The 19,024-nt window shown below is 39.5% G+C and overlaps 2 protein-coding genes across 9 annotated transcripts in view; one reads left to right on the top strand and one right to left on the bottom strand.

Annotated features, from left to right (window-relative positions):
- sema3h (sema domain, immunoglobulin domain (Ig), short basic domain, secreted, (semaphorin) 3H) overlaps positions 1 to 19,024 on the bottom strand; it is a 105,344-nt gene that overhangs the window by 46,065 nt on the left and 40,255 nt on the right. The gene's annotated exons all lie outside the window — the stretch shown is intronic.
- LOC124870571 lies at positions 233 to 17,287 on the top strand. Of its 7 annotated transcripts, none has more exons than XM_047369371.1 (8): positions 233 to 251; positions 6,150 to 6,260; positions 6,391 to 6,510; positions 12,334 to 12,369; positions 13,909 to 13,959; positions 15,706 to 15,786; positions 16,119 to 16,217; positions 16,845 to 17,287. In XM_047369371.1, the coding sequence occupies exons 4-8, from the start codon at positions 12,345 to 12,347 to the stop codon at positions 17,060 to 17,062; spliced, it is 474 nt and encodes a 157-aa protein (XP_047225327.1). In that variant the 5' UTR covers positions 233 to 251; positions 6,150 to 6,260; positions 6,391 to 6,510; positions 12,334 to 12,344; the 3' UTR covers positions 17,063 to 17,287. The 7 variants fall into 7 exon arrangements, 6 of the variants coding, with proteins under 6 accessions (XP_047225327.1, XP_047225312.1, XP_047225336.1 ...); XM_047369356.1 differs by lacking the exon at positions 233 to 251 and adding an exon at positions 3,770 to 3,831; XM_047369366.1 differs by lacking the exon at positions 233 to 251 and adding an exon at positions 4,509 to 4,547.

Genomic DNA, 19,024 nt, shown 5'->3' with positions numbered 1-19,024 from the left:
TTTTATAGGACCTGATTAGAAATCCAGAACTGACTGGAACACTTGTAGTTAGAAGTGCTCTTTTGGTTTTGGGGACTATCTTTACAGGTCTTGAGTCTGTCATTTATGTTATCTGTATGATGTTAGTAAGTTATTTGTGGTTTTAATTCCAGGTGACAGGCTCGCAGTCATCTACTGCTGTAGCTGAGCCAGCCAGAACATCGTGGGACTCTTTCCCTGATGACAGCATCACACAGGATGCCAGCCTACAGGTAACATTCAGTTAGACTTTGTTGTGAGACATAAACTTTGGAGACCTGCTCTCATTCCCTTAGTTTACATGCTTGTTAGTTTAGCTTGTGTTGGGAAGCTATTTTTTAGTCAGAAGGTACCATAAACAGCATTCAGCCAGTCATCTGATCACATGTTTTTAATGGTTCTCCTCATGGAGCCCAAACAAGCCAGTGGCATACACACCTTCAGATGGATTGTTGAAACGTGCTTCCATGTGGGGTCCAACCAGGCCAGTCACTTACACACGCATAACAGTAATGGATTTCTGAAATGTGCCTCCTTGTGGGGCCCTCCCGTGTGGATCTAAGCTTTTGTTATATTTCTAGATCATAGTTGTAGTACCTGACATTATGGAAGCACATTATATTACAGCTATAATTCTGCACATCTTCAACAGCTAAACTGTCAGGCTGAAGGATGCTCCACTACATCCATAAAGATGCTGTTATAGGACCTGATTAGAAATCCAGAACTGGCTGGAACACTTGTAGTTAGAAGTGCTCTTTTGGTTTTGGGGACTATCTTTACAGGTCTTGAGTCTGTCATTTATGTTATCTGTATGATGTTAGTAAGTTATTTGTGGTTTTAATTCCAGGTGACAGGCTCGCAGTCATCTACTGCTGTAGCTGAGCCAGCCAGAAACTCGTGGGACTCTTTCCCTGATGACAGCATCACACAGGATGCCAGCCTACAGGTAACATTCAGTTAGACTTTGTTGTGAGACATAAACTTTGGAGACCTGCTCTCATTCCCTTAGTTTACATGCTTGTTAGTTTAGCTTGTGTTGGGAAACTATTTTTTAGTCAGAAGGTACCATAAAAAGCATTCAGCCAGTCATCTGATCACATGTTTTTAATGGTTCTCCTCATGGAGCCCAAACAAGCCAGTGGCATACACACCTTCAGATGGATTGTTGAAACGTGCTTCCATGTGGGGTCCAACCAGGCCAGTCACTTACACACGCATAACAGTAATGGATTTCTGAAATGTGCCTCCTTGTGGGGCCCTCCCGTGTGGATCTAAGCTTTTGTTATATTTCTAGATCATAGTTGTAGTACCTGACATTATGGAAGCACATTATATTACAGCTATAATTCTGCACATCTTCAACAGCTAAACTGTCAGGCTGAAGGATGCTCCACTACATCCATAAAGATGCTTTTATAGGACCTGATTAGAAATCCAGAACTGACTGGAACACTTGTAGTTAGAAGTGCTCTTTTGGTTTTGGGGACTATCTTTACAGGTCTTGAGTCTGTCATTTATGTTATCTGTATGATGTTAGTAAGTTATTTGTGGTTTTAATTCCAGGTGACAGGCTCGCAGTCATCTACTGCTGTAGCTGAGCCAGCCAGAACCTCGTGGGACTCTTTCCCTGATGACAGCATCACACAGGATGCCAGCCTACAGGTAACATTCAGTTAGACTTTGTTGTGAGAAATAAATTTTGGAGTCCTGCTCTCATTCCCTTAGTTTACATGCTTGTTAGTTTAGCTTGTGTTGGGAAGCTATTTTTTAGTCTGAAGGTACCATAAACAGCATTCAGCCAGTCATCTGATCACATGTTTTTAATGGTTCTCCTCATGGAGCCCAAACAAGCCAGTGGCATACACACCTTCAGATGGATTGTTGAAACGTGCTTCCATGTGGGGTCCAACCAGGCCAGTCACTTACACACGCATAACAGTAGTGGATTTCTGAAATGTGCCTCCTTGTGGGGCCCTCCCGTGTGGATCTAAGCTTTTGTTATATTTCTAGATCATAGTTGTAGTACCTGACATTATGGAAGCACATTATATTACAGCTATAATTCTGCACATCTTCAACAGCTAAACTGTCAGGCTGAAGGATGCTCCACTACATCCATAAAGATGCTTTTATAGGACCTGATTAGAAATCCAGAACTGACTGGAACACTTGTAGTTAGAAGTGCTCTTTTGGTTTTGGGGACTATCTTTACAGGTCTTGAGTCTGTCATTTATGTTATCTGTATGATGTTAGTAAGTTATTTGTGGTTTTAATTCCAGGTGACAGGCTCGCAGTCATCTACTGCTGTAGCTGAGCCAGCCAGAACCTCGTGGGACTCTTTCCCTGATGACAGCATCACACAGGATGCCAGCCTACAGGTAACATTCAGTTAGACTTTGTTGTGAGAAATAAATTTTGGAGTCCCGCTCTCATTCCCTTAGTTTACATGCTTGTTAGTTTAGCTTGTGTTGGGAAGCTATTTTTTAGTCTGAAGGTACCATAAACAGCATTCAGCCAGTCATCTGATCACATGTTTTTAATGGTTCTCCTCATGGAGCCCAAACAAGCCAGTGGCATACACACCTTCAGATGGATTGTTGAAACGTGCTTCCATGTGGGGTCCAACCAGGCCAGTCACTTACACACGCATAACAGTAGTGGATTTCTGAAATGTGCCTCCTTGTGGGGCCCTCCCGTGTGGATCTAAGCTTTTGTTATATTTCTAGATCATAGTTGTAGTACCTGACATTATGGAAGCACATTATATTACAGCTATAATTCTGCACATCTTCAACAGCTAAACTGTCAGGCTGAAGGATGCTCCACTACATCCATAAAGATGCTTTTATAGGACCTGATTAGAAATCCAGAACTGACTGGAACACTTGTAGTTAGAAGTGCTCTTTTGGTTTTGGGGACTATCTTTACAGGTCTTGAGTCTGTCATTTATGTTATCTGTATGATGTTAGTAAGTTATTTGTGGTTTTAATTCCAGGTGACAGGCTCGCAGTCATCTACTGCTGTAGCTGAGCCAGCCAGAACCTCGTGGGACTCTTTCCCTGATGACAGCATCACTCAGGATGCCAGCCTACAGGTAACATTCAGTTAGACTTTGTTGTGAGAAATAAATTTTGGAGTCCCGCTCTCATTCCCTTAGTTTACATGCTTGTTAGTTTAGCTTGTGTTGGGAAGCTATTTTTTAGTCTGAAGGTACCATAAACAGCATTCAGCCAGTCATCTGATCACATGTTTTTAATGGTTCTCCTCATGGAGCCCAAACAAGCCAGTGGCATACACACCTTCAGATGGATTGTTGAAACGTGCTTCCATGTGGGGTCCAACCAGGCCAGTCACTTACACACGCATAACAGTAATGGATTTCTGAAATGTGCCTCCTTGTGGGGCCCTCCCGTGTGGATCTAAGCTTTTGTTATATTTCTAGATCATAGTTGTAGTACCTGACATTATGGAAGCACATTATATTACAGCTATAATTCTGCACATCTTCAACAGCTAAACTGTCAGGCTGAAGGATGCTCCACTACATCCATAAAGATGCTGTTATAGGACCTGATTAGAAATCCAGAACTGGCTGGAACACTTGTAGTTAGAAGTGCTCTTTTGGTTTTGGGGACTATCTTTACAGGTCTTGAGTCTGTCATTTATGTTATCTGTATGATGTTAGTAAGTTATTTGTGGTTTTAATTCCAGGTGACAGGCTCGCAGTCATCTACTGCTGTAGCTGAGCCAGCCAGAAACTCGTGGGACTCTTTCCCTGATGACAGCATCACACAGGATGCCAGCCTACAGGTAACATTCAGTTAGACTTTGTTGTGAGACATAAACTTTGGAGACCTGCTCTCATTCCCTTAGTTTACATGCTTGTTAGTTTAGCTTGTGTTGGGAAACTATTTTTTAGTCAGAAGGTACCATAAACAGCATTCAGCCAGTCATCTGATCACATGTTTTTAATGGTTCTCCTCATGGAGCCCAAACAAGCCAGTGGCATACACACCTTCAGATGGATTGTTGAAACGTGCTTCCATGTGGGGTCCAACCAGGCCAGTCACTTACACACGCATAACAGTAATGGATTTCTGAAATGTGCCTCCTTGTGGGGCCCTCCCGTGTGGATCTAAGCTTTTGTTATATTTCTAGATCATAGTTGTAGTACCTGACATTATGGAAGCACATTATATTACAGCTATAATTCTGCACATCTTCAACAGCTAAACTGTCAGGCTGAAGGATGCTCCACTACATCCATAAAGATGCTGTTATAGGACCTGATTAGAAATCCAGAACTGACTGGAACACTTGTAGTTAGAAGTGCTCTTTTGGTTTTGGGGACTATCTTTACAGGTCTTGAGTCTGTCATTTATGTTATCTGTATGATGTTAGTAAGTTATTTGTGGTTTTAATTCCAGGTGACAGGCTCGCAGTCATCTACTGCTGTAGCTGAGCCAGCCAGAACCTCGTGGGACTCTTTCCCTGATGACAGCATCACACAGGATGCCAGCCTACAGGTAACATTCAGTTAGACTTTGTTGTGAGAAATAAACTTTGGAGACCTGCTCTCATTCCCTTAGTTTACATGCTTGTTAGTTTAGCTTGTGTTGGGAAACTATTTTTTAGTCAGAAGGTACCATAAACAGCATTCAGCCAGTCATCTGATCACATGTTTTTAATGGTTCTCCTCATGGAGCCCAAACAAGCCAGTGGCATACACACCTTCAGATGGATTGTTGAAACGTGCTTCCATGTGGGGTCCAACCAGGCCAGTCACTTACACACGCATAACAGTAACGGATTTCTGAAATGTGCCTCCTTGTGGGGCCCTCCCGTGTGGATCTAAGCTTTTGTTATATTTCTAGATCATAGTTGTAGTACCTGACATTATAGAAGCACATTATATTACAGCTATAATTCTGCACATCTTCAACAGCTAAACTGTCAGGCTGAAGGATGCTCCACTACATCCATAAAGATGCTTTTATAGGACCTGATTAGAAATCCAGAACTGACTGGAACACTTGTAGTTAGAAGTGCACTTTTGGTTTTGGGGACTATCTTTACAGGTCTTGAGTCTGTCATTTATGTTATCTGTATGATGTTAGTAAGTTATTTGTGGTTTTAATTCCAGGTGACAGGCTCGCAGTCATCTACTGCTGTAGCTGAGCCAGCCAGAAACTCGTGGGACTCTTTCCCTGATGACAGCATCACACAGGATGCCAGCCTACAGGTAACATTCAGTTAGACTTTGTTGTGAGAAATAAATTTTGGAGACCTGCTCTCATTCCCTTAGTTTACATGCTTGTTAGTTTAGCTTGTGTTGGGAAACTATTTTTTAGTCAGAAGGTACCATAAACAGCATTCAGCCAGTCATCTGATCACATGTTTTTAATGGTTCTCCTCATGGAGCCCAAACAAGCCAGTGGCATACACACCTTCAGATGGATTGTTGAAACGTGCTTCCATGTGGGGTCCAACCAGGCCAGTCACTTACACACGCATAACAGTAATGGATTTCTGAAATGTGCCTCCTTGTGGGGCCCTCCCGTGTGGATCTAAGCTTTTGTTATATTTCTAGATCATAGTTGTAGTACCTGACATTATGGAAGCACATTATATTAACATTCATTTAGACTTGTGAGAAATAAACTTTGGAGACCTATTTTTGTTCACTTAGTTTACATGCTTGTCCCCGTAGATTGCTTTTAGTTGAGAAGCTGTTATTTAGTCAGAATTTGGTTTTATTTAATTTGTTAAGCTGATGTGTAAGGAAGGAATCCATGATTGGTGTGTACCCTTTTGCTGATTGTAAAGTAGGATACCTTAAACAGCGTTCAACCCATTTGTTTTTGTTGTAAGAAGTAATCTTTGGAGCCTTTTACTTGTTCTCTCGGTAACAATTTCTTTGCATTGTATGTGTCCTTGTGGGGACCATTGATCCAAGGTTTTGACATATTTTCGATCATATTTGCAGCACCGGTCATTTATCAGTTAAGGCAGTCAATAGAAACTTCAGTTATTTACAGCAAATAAATTCCAGTGTTTTACAGTCATGCACTACATCATTAGCTTACATATACTGTAACCACACATTTCTTTTCATCATCCCCATATAGCTATCAATCATCAAAGGAGTGTCTCTAGTGGACTACTCAGACAGTGATGATGATTCCCAAAAAGACGTCTCTGCACCTCTACAAAAGCAAATAAAAAGAACAACAATAATGGTAAAGACATACAATTATTTTTAAAATCTAAAAAGTCACAAGAAACTAATTTATTTTTTTTAATAACTGTGTGTCTGCACGTACAATCACAGGAATTGAATAATTATAGCTTGATATAATCTTTTAACAGATGAATAAAGTTCCAAGTTTTTCTGATGCTATCTACAATTCAAGTAATGACTGTATGGAAGGCCCTTCAACCTCATTCGCAATGGATTCACAAAGGCCTATAAGAGGAACTTACTTCTCTGTAAGCCTCATGAATTAATGTCATTTAAAGAGTAATACCAGAGTAGACTTTTGATATGATTGCTTAAAATGAAAGGCGTTCATTGCTATAGCATGTTTTACTAATTTTCTTGTTCTTGTTGCTTGTTCATCTTGTTCAGTTGACAACTTTTTTTTTTAAATTGCCCAAATCTTTGCATATATGTCTTTTATTTTCTTAAAATTTGATATTTTCCTTAACATTGCATTTTACTTTATCTGTTTGGATCTAAATTTACTCAAAACAAGAGTATATTAAACTTGACCAAGCACTCTCATACAGGTGCATTTATAAAAATTAGAATATTGCTCAAAAGTGCAACATTTCTTGCCAGTCATTTCAAAAAGTGAAACAATTGTTTTATAGATTTATTGCACATTGAGTAGAATATTTCAAGCTTTTATTTCTTGTAATTTAGACAATTATGGCTTTCAGGTAAAGAGAGCTCAGAATTTTGTGTCTCAGAATATTAGAATATCACATTAGACCAACCAAAAAGGATGTTTTAAGCTCTACTGTCAAGTTTCTCAACAGTATGTCCATTTCCATGCACTAAGAATCTGGTTGGGCTCCTCTTGCATGAATGATTGCATCAATGCACCGTGACATAGAGTCCATCAGCCTGTGGTTTTGCATAGCTGTAATGGAAGCCCAGATTGCTTTGATAGTTGCCTTTAGGTCATCTGCCTTTTTAGGTCTGATGTCTCTCATCTTGCGCTTGACAACATCCCATAGATTTTCTATGGGGTTAAAGGTCAGGGGAGTTTGCTGGCCAATCAAGAACAGGAATACCATAGTCATTGGACTAGGTTCTGGTACTTTTGGCAGTGTGGGCAGGTGCCAAGTCCTCCTGGAAAACAAACCCAGCATCTCCATACAGCTTGTCAGCAGAGAGAACTTTGTCAGAGAACAAACTCTAGAACTCCCTGCTAGATGGCTGCATTGGCTATGAACTTCAGACCCAGTGGACCAGAACCAGCAGATAACATGGCACCCCAAACCATCACTGACTATGGAAACTTCACATTGGACTTAAAACAACTTGGATTATGTGCCTCTTCATTCTTCCTCCAGTGTCTGCAACCTTGATTTCCAAATGAAATGCAGAATTTACTTTCAGCTGAAAACAGGACTCTGGACCATTGAGCAACAGTCGAGTTCCTGTGCCTAGGTGAGATGATTTGGATGTTGTCTCTGGTTCTGGAGTGGCTTGACACCAGGAATGCGACGTTTATAGCCCATGTCTAGTATTCATTTGTGTGCTGGCTCTTGATGCTCCAGCCTCAGCCCACTCATTGTCAACCTTGACAACCCCCTCAAGGCTGCTGTTCTCGCTGTTGTTTTTGCATCTTTTACCAAACTTCTTTTTTCACACTCAATTTTCTGTTACTGTGCTTTGATCCAGAACTCTGTGCGCAAATTGCTTTTAGCAATGAACTTTTGTGGCTTCCCCTCCTTGTAAAGGGTGTAGATGACTGTCTTCTGGCCATCTGTGAAGTTAGCAGTCTTCCCCGTGATTGTATCTCTACTGACCCAGAGTGAAAGACGGTTTGAAGGATCAGAACACCTTTGTAGACGTTTGGAATTAATTAGCTGATTAAGGTGTGAAACAATGAGTTTCCAATAATTAACTTCCTCACAGTATTCTGAATTTGGGGTTTACTAGTAAGCCATAATCATCAAAATTATGGGAAACAAGGACGTGGAATATATCACTCTGTGATAATTCTATATGAGATATGAGTTCCATTTTCTGAGATGACTGGCAAAAAATACACTGCTCAAACAAATAAAGGGAACACTTAAACAACACAATATAACTCCAAATGAATCAAACATATGTAAAATCATACTGTCCACCTAGGAAGCAACACTGATGTTGTTGTGCTCTTGTGCAAATGAAATAGACAACAGGGGGAAATCTTTGGCGATTAGCAAGACACACTCAATAAAGGAGTGGTTCTGCAGGTGGGGACCACAGGCCACTTCTCAGTATCTACGCTTTCAGGCTGATGTTTTGGTCACTTTTGAATGTTGGTGGTGCTTTCACACTCGTGGTAGCATGAGACGGACTCTACAACCCACACAAGTGGCTCAGGTAGTGCAGCTCATCCAGGATGGCTCATCAATGCCAGCTGTGGCAAGGTTTGCTGTGTCTGTCAGCGTAGTGTCCAGAGCCTGGAGGCGCTACCAGGAGACAGGTCAGTACACCAGGAGACGTGGAGGAGGCCGTAGGAGGGCAACAACCCAGCAGCAGGACCGCTACCTACGCCTTTGTGCAAGGAGGAACAGGAGAAGCACTGCCAGAGCCCTGCAAAATGACCTCCAGCAGGCCACCAATGTGCATGTGTCTGCACAAACGGTTAGAAACCGACTCCATGAGGATGGTATGAGGGCCCGACGTCCACAAATTGGGGTTGTGCTCACAGCCCAACACCGTGCAGGACACTTGGCATTTGTCAGAGAACACCAGGATTGGCAAATTTGCCACTGGTGCCCTGTGGTCTTCACAGATGAAAGCAGGTTCCCACTGAGCACATGTGACAGACGTCACATGTCTGGAGACACCGTGGAGAGCAATCTGCTGCCTGCAACATCCTTCAGCATGACCGGTTTGGCAGTGCATCAGTAATGGTGTGGGGTGGGATTTCTTTGGAGGGTGGCATGGCCCTCCATGGGCTCGCCAGAGGTAGCCTGATTGCCTTTAGGTACCGAGATGAGATCCTCAGACCCCTTGCGAGACCATATGCTGGTGCGGTTGGCCCTGGGTTCCTCCTAATGCAGGACAATGCTAGACCTCATGTGGCTGGAGTGTGTCAGCAGTTCCTGCAAGATTAAGACATTGAAGCTATGGACTGGCCCGCCAGTTCCCCAGACCTGAATTCGATTGAGCACATCTGGGACATCATGTCTCGCTCCATCCACCAACGTTGTACCACAGACTGTACAGGAGTTGGCGGATGCTTTAGTCCAGGTCAGGGAGGAGATCCCTCAGGAGACCATCCACCGTCTCATCAGGAGCATGCCCAGGCGTTGTAGGGAGGTCATACAGGCACGTGGAGGTCACACACAATACTGAGCCTCATTTTGACTTGTTTTAAGGACATTACATCAAAGTTGGATCAGCCTGTAGTGTGTTTTTCCACTTTAATTTTGTGTGTGACTCCAAATCCAGGCCTCCATTGATTAATAAATTTGATTTCCACTGAAGATTTTTGTGTGATTTTGTTGTCAGCACATTCAACTTTCTACAGAACAAAGTATTAAATGAGAATATTTCATTCATTCAGATATAGGATGTTAGTTGAGTGTTCCCTTTATTTTTTTGAGCAGTGTATTTCACTTCAATGCAATTTTCTTGTTTTTTGAGATGTATCTGTAGAGTTAACATCTGTGTTTTCAAGGTGGATTTTAAATCAAGGCCTGATTTTCTTTTTAATTAATTCTAATAGAGGAAGAAATACTAACTTCTTCCTTCTCCTCTTTCTCTAAATGATTCAGAGGAGCTTTGCAGGGTTAGATGAGGCAAGTGAAGACAGTGAAGATGAATATATTCCAGAAACCACTGGAGAAAGCACAGACAGTGAAGCCAGTGTGGAATTAAGTCTGGAAAAAGGTCCGAAGGATAAAACTATGTCATTTAGTCAAAATAGAAGCAAGTTTTGCAGGCAGAGTAAGAGTGAGTCCAGTCAGACTAGAAACTTTGAAAGTCATGATTCCAGAGCCACTACATATAAAGATGAAAGGGCCCCCCTGGAGGAAGAATCTGTTTATGTTGCTCCTGTTTTGAAGAAGGAAGATGGATCCAGGACCTATAATAAGAAACACCACTGTGTGTATTGTGGAGTATTTGTTCAAAAAATGTCAAGACATCTATTGCGCAGACACATGGATAAAATAGAGGTTGCAAAAGCCTACAGTTTGCCAAAAAACTCAAAACAAAGACGACTCCAGTTGGATTATTTGCGAAATAAGGGAAACTTTGAGCACAACACTGAAGTTATGGAAAGTAACCAAGGCAAGCTCATTGCGTGGAAACAACCAAAGAAGAAAACAGAAGGGGAAATATTCAAACATTGTTTGTACTGCTATGGACTGTTCAAAAAAAAGGCAATGTGGCGACATTTCCAGTCCTGCAAATTCAAGCCTCAAGATAAGTCTTTGAAAAAGGGGAAAACAAGAGTTCAAGCATTGTGTGCATTTGCTGAACCAGTTCCACCAGAGTTCAGTGATTCATACTGGAGGTTTCTAAGTGAGATGCATCAAGATGAGATTACAGTTGCATGTAAGAAGGATCAATGCATACTAGATTTTGGATACAGATTGTTCCACAAGAATGAGAGGGTAGTCAGCCAGCACCAATACATCCGTCAAAAGCTAAGAGAGCTTGGCAGACTGCTACTTGAGGCAAGAAATATTGCTTCTGTGAAGAGTATTAAAGATCTCATAAAGCCTGAAAAATATGTTACAGTTGTCGCTGCTGCAAGACGTCTAGCTGGATTCAGTGAAGAAAGTGGCAACTATCAACGACCATCTCTCGCTCGAAAAGTTGGTCACGACATGCATTCTTTAGCCATGTTCATTAAGACGGAAGGACTGAAGATGAAGGATAAGGAAGCTGTGCAAAACGCAGAGGAGTTTGCACAACTGTATCAAGAAAGTTGGAAATATGATATTGCAAGCCAAGCTTTAACCCAGCTTGAACAGAAAAAGTGGAATGCACCTCTACTGTTACCTTTCACACACGATGTCCAGATTCTTCACAACCATTTGTTAGAAAGACAGCAGGAATGTTTACATGCCTTGAAAGAAGAGGCCTCACAGTCCAGCTGGAAGGATCTTGCCAAAGTGACTCTGGCACAAGTAATCCTTTTCAACCGTCGACGAGCTGGGGAGGTTTCCAGGATGCATTTGTCAGTTTACTTATCAAAGGACACATCAGAAACACACGAGGATGTTAACCTGGCCCTCACAGCACTTGAACAAAAGCTCTGCAACTATTTTGTCCGGATAACCATTGTGGGAAAAAGAGGAAGAAAAGTTCCTGTTCTGCTGGGTCCAATGATGAAGGAATCCCTTGATGCTCTTACTGGAAGGCGGGAAGAATGTGGAGTCCTGGAAGAAAATCAATACCTGTTTGCGTTGCCGAATTCTGTCCATTACCTCAGAGGTTCAGACTGTATAAGGCAGTTTGTGAGTGAGTGCAGTGGCCTCAAAAACCCTACAGCACTCACCTCAACAAAGCTCAGGAAACACATTGCAACATTGTCAACAGTTTTGAACCTGAAGACTACAGAACTTGACCAGTTGGCAGATTTCCTTGGGCATAATGTTGCTGTTCACAGGAAGCACTATCGCCTTCCAGAGGGTACCATACAGTTAGCAAAAATAAGCAAAGTTCTCCTTGCAATGGAACAAGGACGGCTAGGAGAGTATAAAGGGAAGAGTCTGGATGAAATCCACCTTGATGTCAACGGTATTAACATTTAACACTTTAATGCAAGGGAAATTGAAGTTGCTAACCTTGGTATTTAAGAATAGATTAATGAAATGAGATATTTATGGAGGAGGGCATGTTTTATTGTTAAGGATGAATAAACATCATATTAGTTGAAAATGGTATCATTTAGGCTTTACATAAAAATGTTGGCTTATTCTGATTTGATTTGAGGCAAAAAAAAAAAAAATTAAAAGGTGCTATTTAGGTACTTTTTATGGTTTCCTATCTTTTGTGGAATTGGTTCTTGAGTGTTTTATTAGTTCTATTAAACAAATCTCTTCAAATTTATCTCATTACCATATTAGAAACTCTTGACATGGATGGTTCTTCACAAGAGAAAGGTATGAATTTGTTTATTTTTTCTATACCGCAATAATCTCTGTAGTTTTAAATACACTAGATGACTGCATGTTAATGTTGTTTTAATTAAAATTTCATTAAATTGAAAACATCCAAGATAGGACTGATGTAGGGAAATTTCATGCCATAATTTTATTTAAGCTCTGTCATAAAAAAAGTACAAATATTAATTTTTGTATCTACAGGTACATTCAAAACTTTCAGATATAATGAAATGTATTGATATGATGCATTCAAAAAGTTCAATATTTTTGGCGATTCATTACAAAAATTGAAACTGATATTGGGTATTCATTACACAGTGAAATATTTCAACCCTGTGTTTTTGTAATTTCATAGTTATGGCTAACATAATAAAAAAGCTAAAATTCAGTGTTTCAGAAAATTTTTATATTAAATTACAACAATTATAAACAATATTTTGTAATGTATAATGGGAGCCCAGGTGTCTTTTAGAGCCACTTTCAGGTCATCTGCATGGTTACTTCTGGTGTCCCTCATCTTTCTCTTGACAAAACAACTTAGATTTTTAGGCTTAGGTGGGGCCAGTTTTCTGGCCAATCAAGCACAGCAACACTGTGGTCAATGGACCAACTTTTGGCAGTGAGAGCTGGTGCCAAGTCCTGTGGGAAAGTGACATCAGTATCTAAATAAAGCTTGTCAACAAGGGGATGTGTGAAGTGGTCTAAATATCATACTAGATTGCTGACTGGACTTCAGAAAACACATTGGACCAGAATCAGCAGATGTCACTAATAGGGATTCCACTCTTCCTCCAGACTCTGGAAGCTTGAAAGGAAATGCTAATTTAATGTTTTTATGAAAAGATGATTTTAGACAGTGGTCCAGTTCATATTCTCATGCATAGTTGGTAAACTGTTGTTTTGGCACTAGCGCTGGTGTTTAGTTGTATTATAAAAGGAATTACTTTTTTTACCAGTTAAGGTTGAAAACCTGTCTAATTACTTCTTTGTAAACCTCATATTAAGAAGAGCATATTAAAATCAACATTAAATGAAATTACCTTTTACTTTGGATTATCAAAAAAGTGGCCTGGTTTGGTAAAACTCTTAATTTATGGCCTCTTACTGTTGAATTTGGTCAGTCACAATAAGTCATTAACTAAATAATTAATGAACAATAAAGAGTTAGTAGTCCAAAAATATGTAGCCTACAAATTGACAGCTACGGGTTAGTTTGTTTTATAAAATAAAATGTTACTGAAAACATTTATAGGAAAATACAATTTCTTAGCACTACTGCCAGCTAACATTTTTCAATTATATCATAATGTCTTATTCAGCTTTGTGGCAAGTGGCTCATTCACACAAGTCTCTTTGCCATATACATTATGAAGAGCACTGATATCCCTGGAAACCTATATTACTCCTGATTTCCTGTCAATTAGGATGACCTAAGATATGGATTAAAGCAATAGTTAATTTTACTTTTTTTTTTTTTGCTTGTTGGTGTATTGTTAATTCTGACTTTTGAAAACAATTCTTCTTTCATGTACATAGTTGATATGCCTGACGGAACTGAGAATGGCACCAATTTATCCTCACAAGAAGGTAAAATGTTCACATAATAAAGAAAGCGGTTAAACAAAAAAGGGCCACTTTTCTCTGAATTAAACACATTTTACAACCTGAGTTCTATATACAAACGTGGACAAAATTGTTGGTACCCCTCGGTTAATGAAAGAAAAACCAACAAAGGTCACAGAAATAACTTAAATCTGACAAAGGTAATAATGAATAAATATTCTATGAAAATGAGCACATGAAAGTCAGACACTGCTTTCAAACATCCTTCAACAGAATTATTTAAAAAAATAAACTCATGAAACAGGCCTGGACCAAAACGATGGAACCCTTAACTTAATATTTTGTTGCTCAACCTTTTGAAGCAATCACTGCAATCAAAGGATTCCTATAACTGTCAGTGAGACTTCTGTCCCTCTCAGAAGGTATTTTAGCCCACTCCTCATGAGCAAACTGCTCCAGTTGTCTCATTTTTGAAGGGTACCTTTTCCAGACGGCATGTTTCAGCACCTTCCAAATATGCTTAATAGGATTTAGGTAAGGGCTCATAGAAGGCCACTTCAGAATAGTCCAATGTTTTCCTCTATCTGTGTTTTTTGGGTTATTATCCTGTTGCAAGACCCATGACCTGCGACTGAGACCAAGCTTTCTGACACTGGCCAGCACATTTATCTCTAGAATCCCCTGATAGTCTTGAGATTTCATTATACCTGCACAGATTCAAGATATCCTGTGCCAGATGCAGCAAAGTAGCCCCAGAACATAACAGACTCCTCCATGTTTCACAGTAGGGACAGTGTTCTTTTCTTCATATGCTTAAATTTTTCCATCTGCAAACATAGAGCTGATGTGCCTTGCCAGAAAGTATAGTTTTTGTCTCATCTGTCCATAGGACATTGTCCCACAAGCTTTGTGGCTTGTCAACATGTAGTTTGGCAAATTCCAGTCTGGCTTTTTTATGATTTTTCAAAGATGGTGTTCTCCTTGGTCGTCTCCCATTAAGTCCACTTTGCCTCAAACAACGTTGGATGGTGCAATCTGACACTGATGTTCCTTGAGCTTTAAGTTCACCTTTAATCTCTTTAGAAGTTTTTCTGGGCTCTTTTGTTACCATTTGTATTATCAGTCTCTTTGTTTTGTCATAAATTTTCCTCCTGTGGCCATGTCCAGGGAGGTTGGCTACAGTCCCATGGATCTTAAATTTCTGAATATGTGCAACTGTAGTCATAACATGAAGCTGCTTGGAGATGGTCTTATAACCTTTACCTTTACCATGCTTGTCTATAATTTTCTTCCTAATCTCCTGAGACAACGCTTTCCTTCGCTTCCTCTGATCCATGTTGAGTGTGGTACACACCATGTCACCAAATAGCACAGTGACTACCTGTAACCCTATATATAGGCCCACTGACTGATTACAAGAATGTAGACACCTGTGATGTTAATTAATGGACACACCTCGATTTAACACGTCCCTTTGGTCACATTATTTTCAGGGGTACCGTCATTTTTGTCCAGGCCTGTTTCATGACTTTATTTGTTTAAATAATTCTGTTGAAGCATGTTTGAAAAGCATTGTCTGACTTTAATTTGTTCATTTTCATATAATTTTTTATTTATGATTAACTTTGTCAGATTCAAGTTATTTTTGTGACCATTGTGGGTTTTTCTTTCATTAACTGAGGCGTCCACGTGCGTACATGAACTGTTAAAGTACTGTAGATCATTGAAAGTTTAAACAGTTTTTTTATGTTCCTAAAATTAATATTTCAGAAGATCCAGAAGCTTCTGAAGAGACACCTTGTATCCCCACATCCAGTGGCTTAAGTCAGGAAAACTTGACCAAAAAGAAAGGTGAGCTTGTAAAACTGCAGTTTGGGGTTAGTACTCTTCTTCAACATTGATTTTTATTCATTTTTTTTTAATACCACCACTTTTAACTAATATTACAAGTCCATTACATTTATATCTGATCCTGCCTAGTATTTACTAACATCCAAATTTGATTCAAACAAGATTGGTTCTACAGGACTTGATTGTAATAAATAACTCTTTATGAACACAAGTGTAAATAGAAGGTTTTTTGGTTTTTTTTCTTTAGTTCGCTGTTGATATCTATGCCCTTGATCAGCGTGTTTGCTGTTCTAATAAGATGAGTTTAACCTGTTCTTTTCTGTACTTCAAAGTCACAAATTCAGATGGGCTGATGCCAGAAGTCAACGAAGTGACCTCTTGTACCCCCACCTCTAGCAGCCAAAGTAACGAAAGGTCTGCCAAAAAGAGTGGTGAGTTTGGAGTAATCCTCTTCAATACATAACTTCATCATGATTGCTTTTAAATGGTCCAATTATTACTACAGTATCAATATTCTAATTATCCTCACATTTACTGCTTACTAAGATTTAAATGACCGAAGCAAAATGTATTAACCACTTGACTTTTTTTACTTAGACATGTCAGGTCTAAACTTTTGAATTTTGTCGTAAAATGCAAATTAATGCGCCCCTTCTCAGGTGGGTTTCACGTCATTGTTAAATTGGATTATTTGTGAGATGTTCGTTTCCATCTATTATTAAATAGGGGTAATGTACATGACACATCTACCTCAAGACAGAAAAAAATCTTTGCATCAAATTTACCTGTTGGCAAATTTGCATATCGATGATGTGCTCTCCTGGTGGAGTTTGACTGCCTGTACCAGCAGTGACACTGACTGATTAATATCCCAGAAATAAACTGATTTACTTGTTTTTTTACTGTAGGCTCATTACTATTGACAAAGATAGTTGAATTATTAAAATATCTCATTTAAATGATATTGTGGGATTATTGTACATAAAGTGAATGTATCCTCTGTGCAGTTTTGTTCTAATGAAGTTGTAAACTAAATTGTGCTCTTTTTATGCCCTTAGGTAAAGAAAAAGTTGTGAAAAGAAGCTGGACCCCAGAGGAATGTGCTGCTGTAAATAAACATTTAAGGAAGTACATATTGACAAATCAGGTTCCTGGTAAGCTTGACTGTGAGAGATGCATTGCTGCAGAACCACAAGCACTGAGTAAAAGAGACTGGAGAGCAGTTAAGTACTTTGTCAAAAACAGAATAACCACCATGAGGAGAAAATATGAGTGACAGAGCTTCCCTGAACAGAGGTAGAAACACATGGCTGGTCCTGTTTCACCAGTTCTTTACTATTTGTTTGTAATTTTTATGGACAAAGTTCAAACAAAGTATATTTCAGTTTATTGATACATGTTCTGAGGAAGAAATATGGGAAATGTTTAAATGGCACATTCAGTGCTAAAATGTTGAAATAAAACATGTGCAGCTCAAAATAAAGTTCCTTTATTCAGTGGCTACATTTGTAATGTGTCCATTTTAAATTTTGACTCAAGCAGTTCATGATTAATAGTAAATCATGTGTATTTTATAGTTGGCTAAAATGAAGATTGTAAATATATAAAAAATTGACCTGTATGCCTAAACAAATGGAAGAATATTAAGGCTGTGACTAGGAAAAATGCACCACAATCGAATAATGACAGATGTACTTAAGAATGCACATTTCAATATATATCTAGTCTATTAAGCCAGATGAAAGGATTAATAACACTAACAAAATTTTAAGGTTTTTTCCCATTAAACAATCAAGTCTTGACAAATGCATGTTTGGGTTAGATTAGGGTTGGGATTGAATTTGATAGATCCTAATTTAAAGATAAAGCAAATCTTTATGAAGGCCTAACAAGAGTTAAATGTTAAAAGCAAGCCCCATAACTGGCTAAAAAAATTATGTGTGTAAAGATGGACCTCTTAACGTTCGAACATTAAAAGCAAGCCCCATAACTGACTAAAAATCAAATGTGTGTGAAGGTGGGTCCTGCAAAGTATGAATGTTAGAAACTGGCCCCACATGTGATTGAAAAACAGACATGTAAAATAAAGTTTGAAATTTTGCATATTGAACGTGACTTTTAATATGTAGATTTTTTTTGGGATCTGCCTGATTTTTTTCATAGTTCTAGGACCACTAGAATGGGTGGACCCCACAACCCAGTCAACTACTTGCGGTCCTGCAGTGGGAGTTTAACAAGGATGTGTGTGTGTGTGTGTGTGTGTGTGTGTGTGTGTAGATGAGGGTTAGAAGGATGAGCTCACTCTGTGTTCAGGTAAGATTATCATCCATGAAAAATGTACTCATAGCAATGAAAATTTCTGACTTCGCCAATAACGCAATCAGAACAGCAGACGTCTCACAACCTGATCACATAAACATCACAATTTTATTTACATGTAAACTTAATCAGTGTAAAACAAATCCAAAATGTTTTTTTTTCCCACTCTCTTTGCTGAAATCAAAACAGGGAGGAAATAACTGAGCTCTAGATAACGTGTGGGAGAAAGAGGTGAGACTCCAATGGCAGCTACATAACTAATCTAACAATTTCCCTGGCTCAGTCATTCCCTTAGAGACCAGAGTCGTGAGGCTAAGATGGAAGTGATATGGGAGAATATTTACATGTATCACTACATACTACAGACTTTGCTAAAGCTGCTCTGAAAACAAGAAGCACACAATTTATCCTCGAAGAAAATAAAAACAATTACAATTCGTAAAACTCCCAAATCCGTTTATGGTATTTAATCATTAAAGGCCGTGATCTGGCTATTAATGATTGGTGGTTTGAACTCAAAGCAACAGAAAGTCACTTCTCTATGTTGAAAATGTGACACACACTTGAGTAAAGTCATTAGTGACAAATACTGGTGGTTTTAGGAAACAATTTAAGAACGTCCCGTAATCGTTCCCCGATGCTGTCATCCCCGCAGAGCCCGCTGCAGGACCAAGATCATCAGATTAGATTAGTGACCGCACTCAGCCTAATCTACAGTACCACACACTGACAGGAACATGGACCACCGCTGGAAGAGTACCACCAGGTGAAGGCTGTGGTTAATGGGAATTTATCCCACTGTGGAAAGCATGCTGGCTGTCATCTAACACAACATGCAGGAGGACTGAAGGCTAATAAATCAACAGCAAAAAACTGAAAAGTGTTGACAATGTTCAAAGTTCTGCTGCAAAACCAGAGA

The sequence above is a fragment of the Girardinichthys multiradiatus genome, chromosome 1, assembly GCF_021462225.1.
Source record: "Girardinichthys multiradiatus isolate DD_20200921_A chromosome 1, DD_fGirMul_XY1, whole genome shotgun sequence".
Lineage (NCBI taxonomy): Eukaryota > Metazoa > Chordata > Actinopteri > Cyprinodontiformes > Goodeidae > Girardinichthys > Girardinichthys multiradiatus.
The sequence above is the reverse complement of the archived record's forward strand: the minus strand, read 5'-3'. Positions and strand labels throughout refer to the sequence as shown.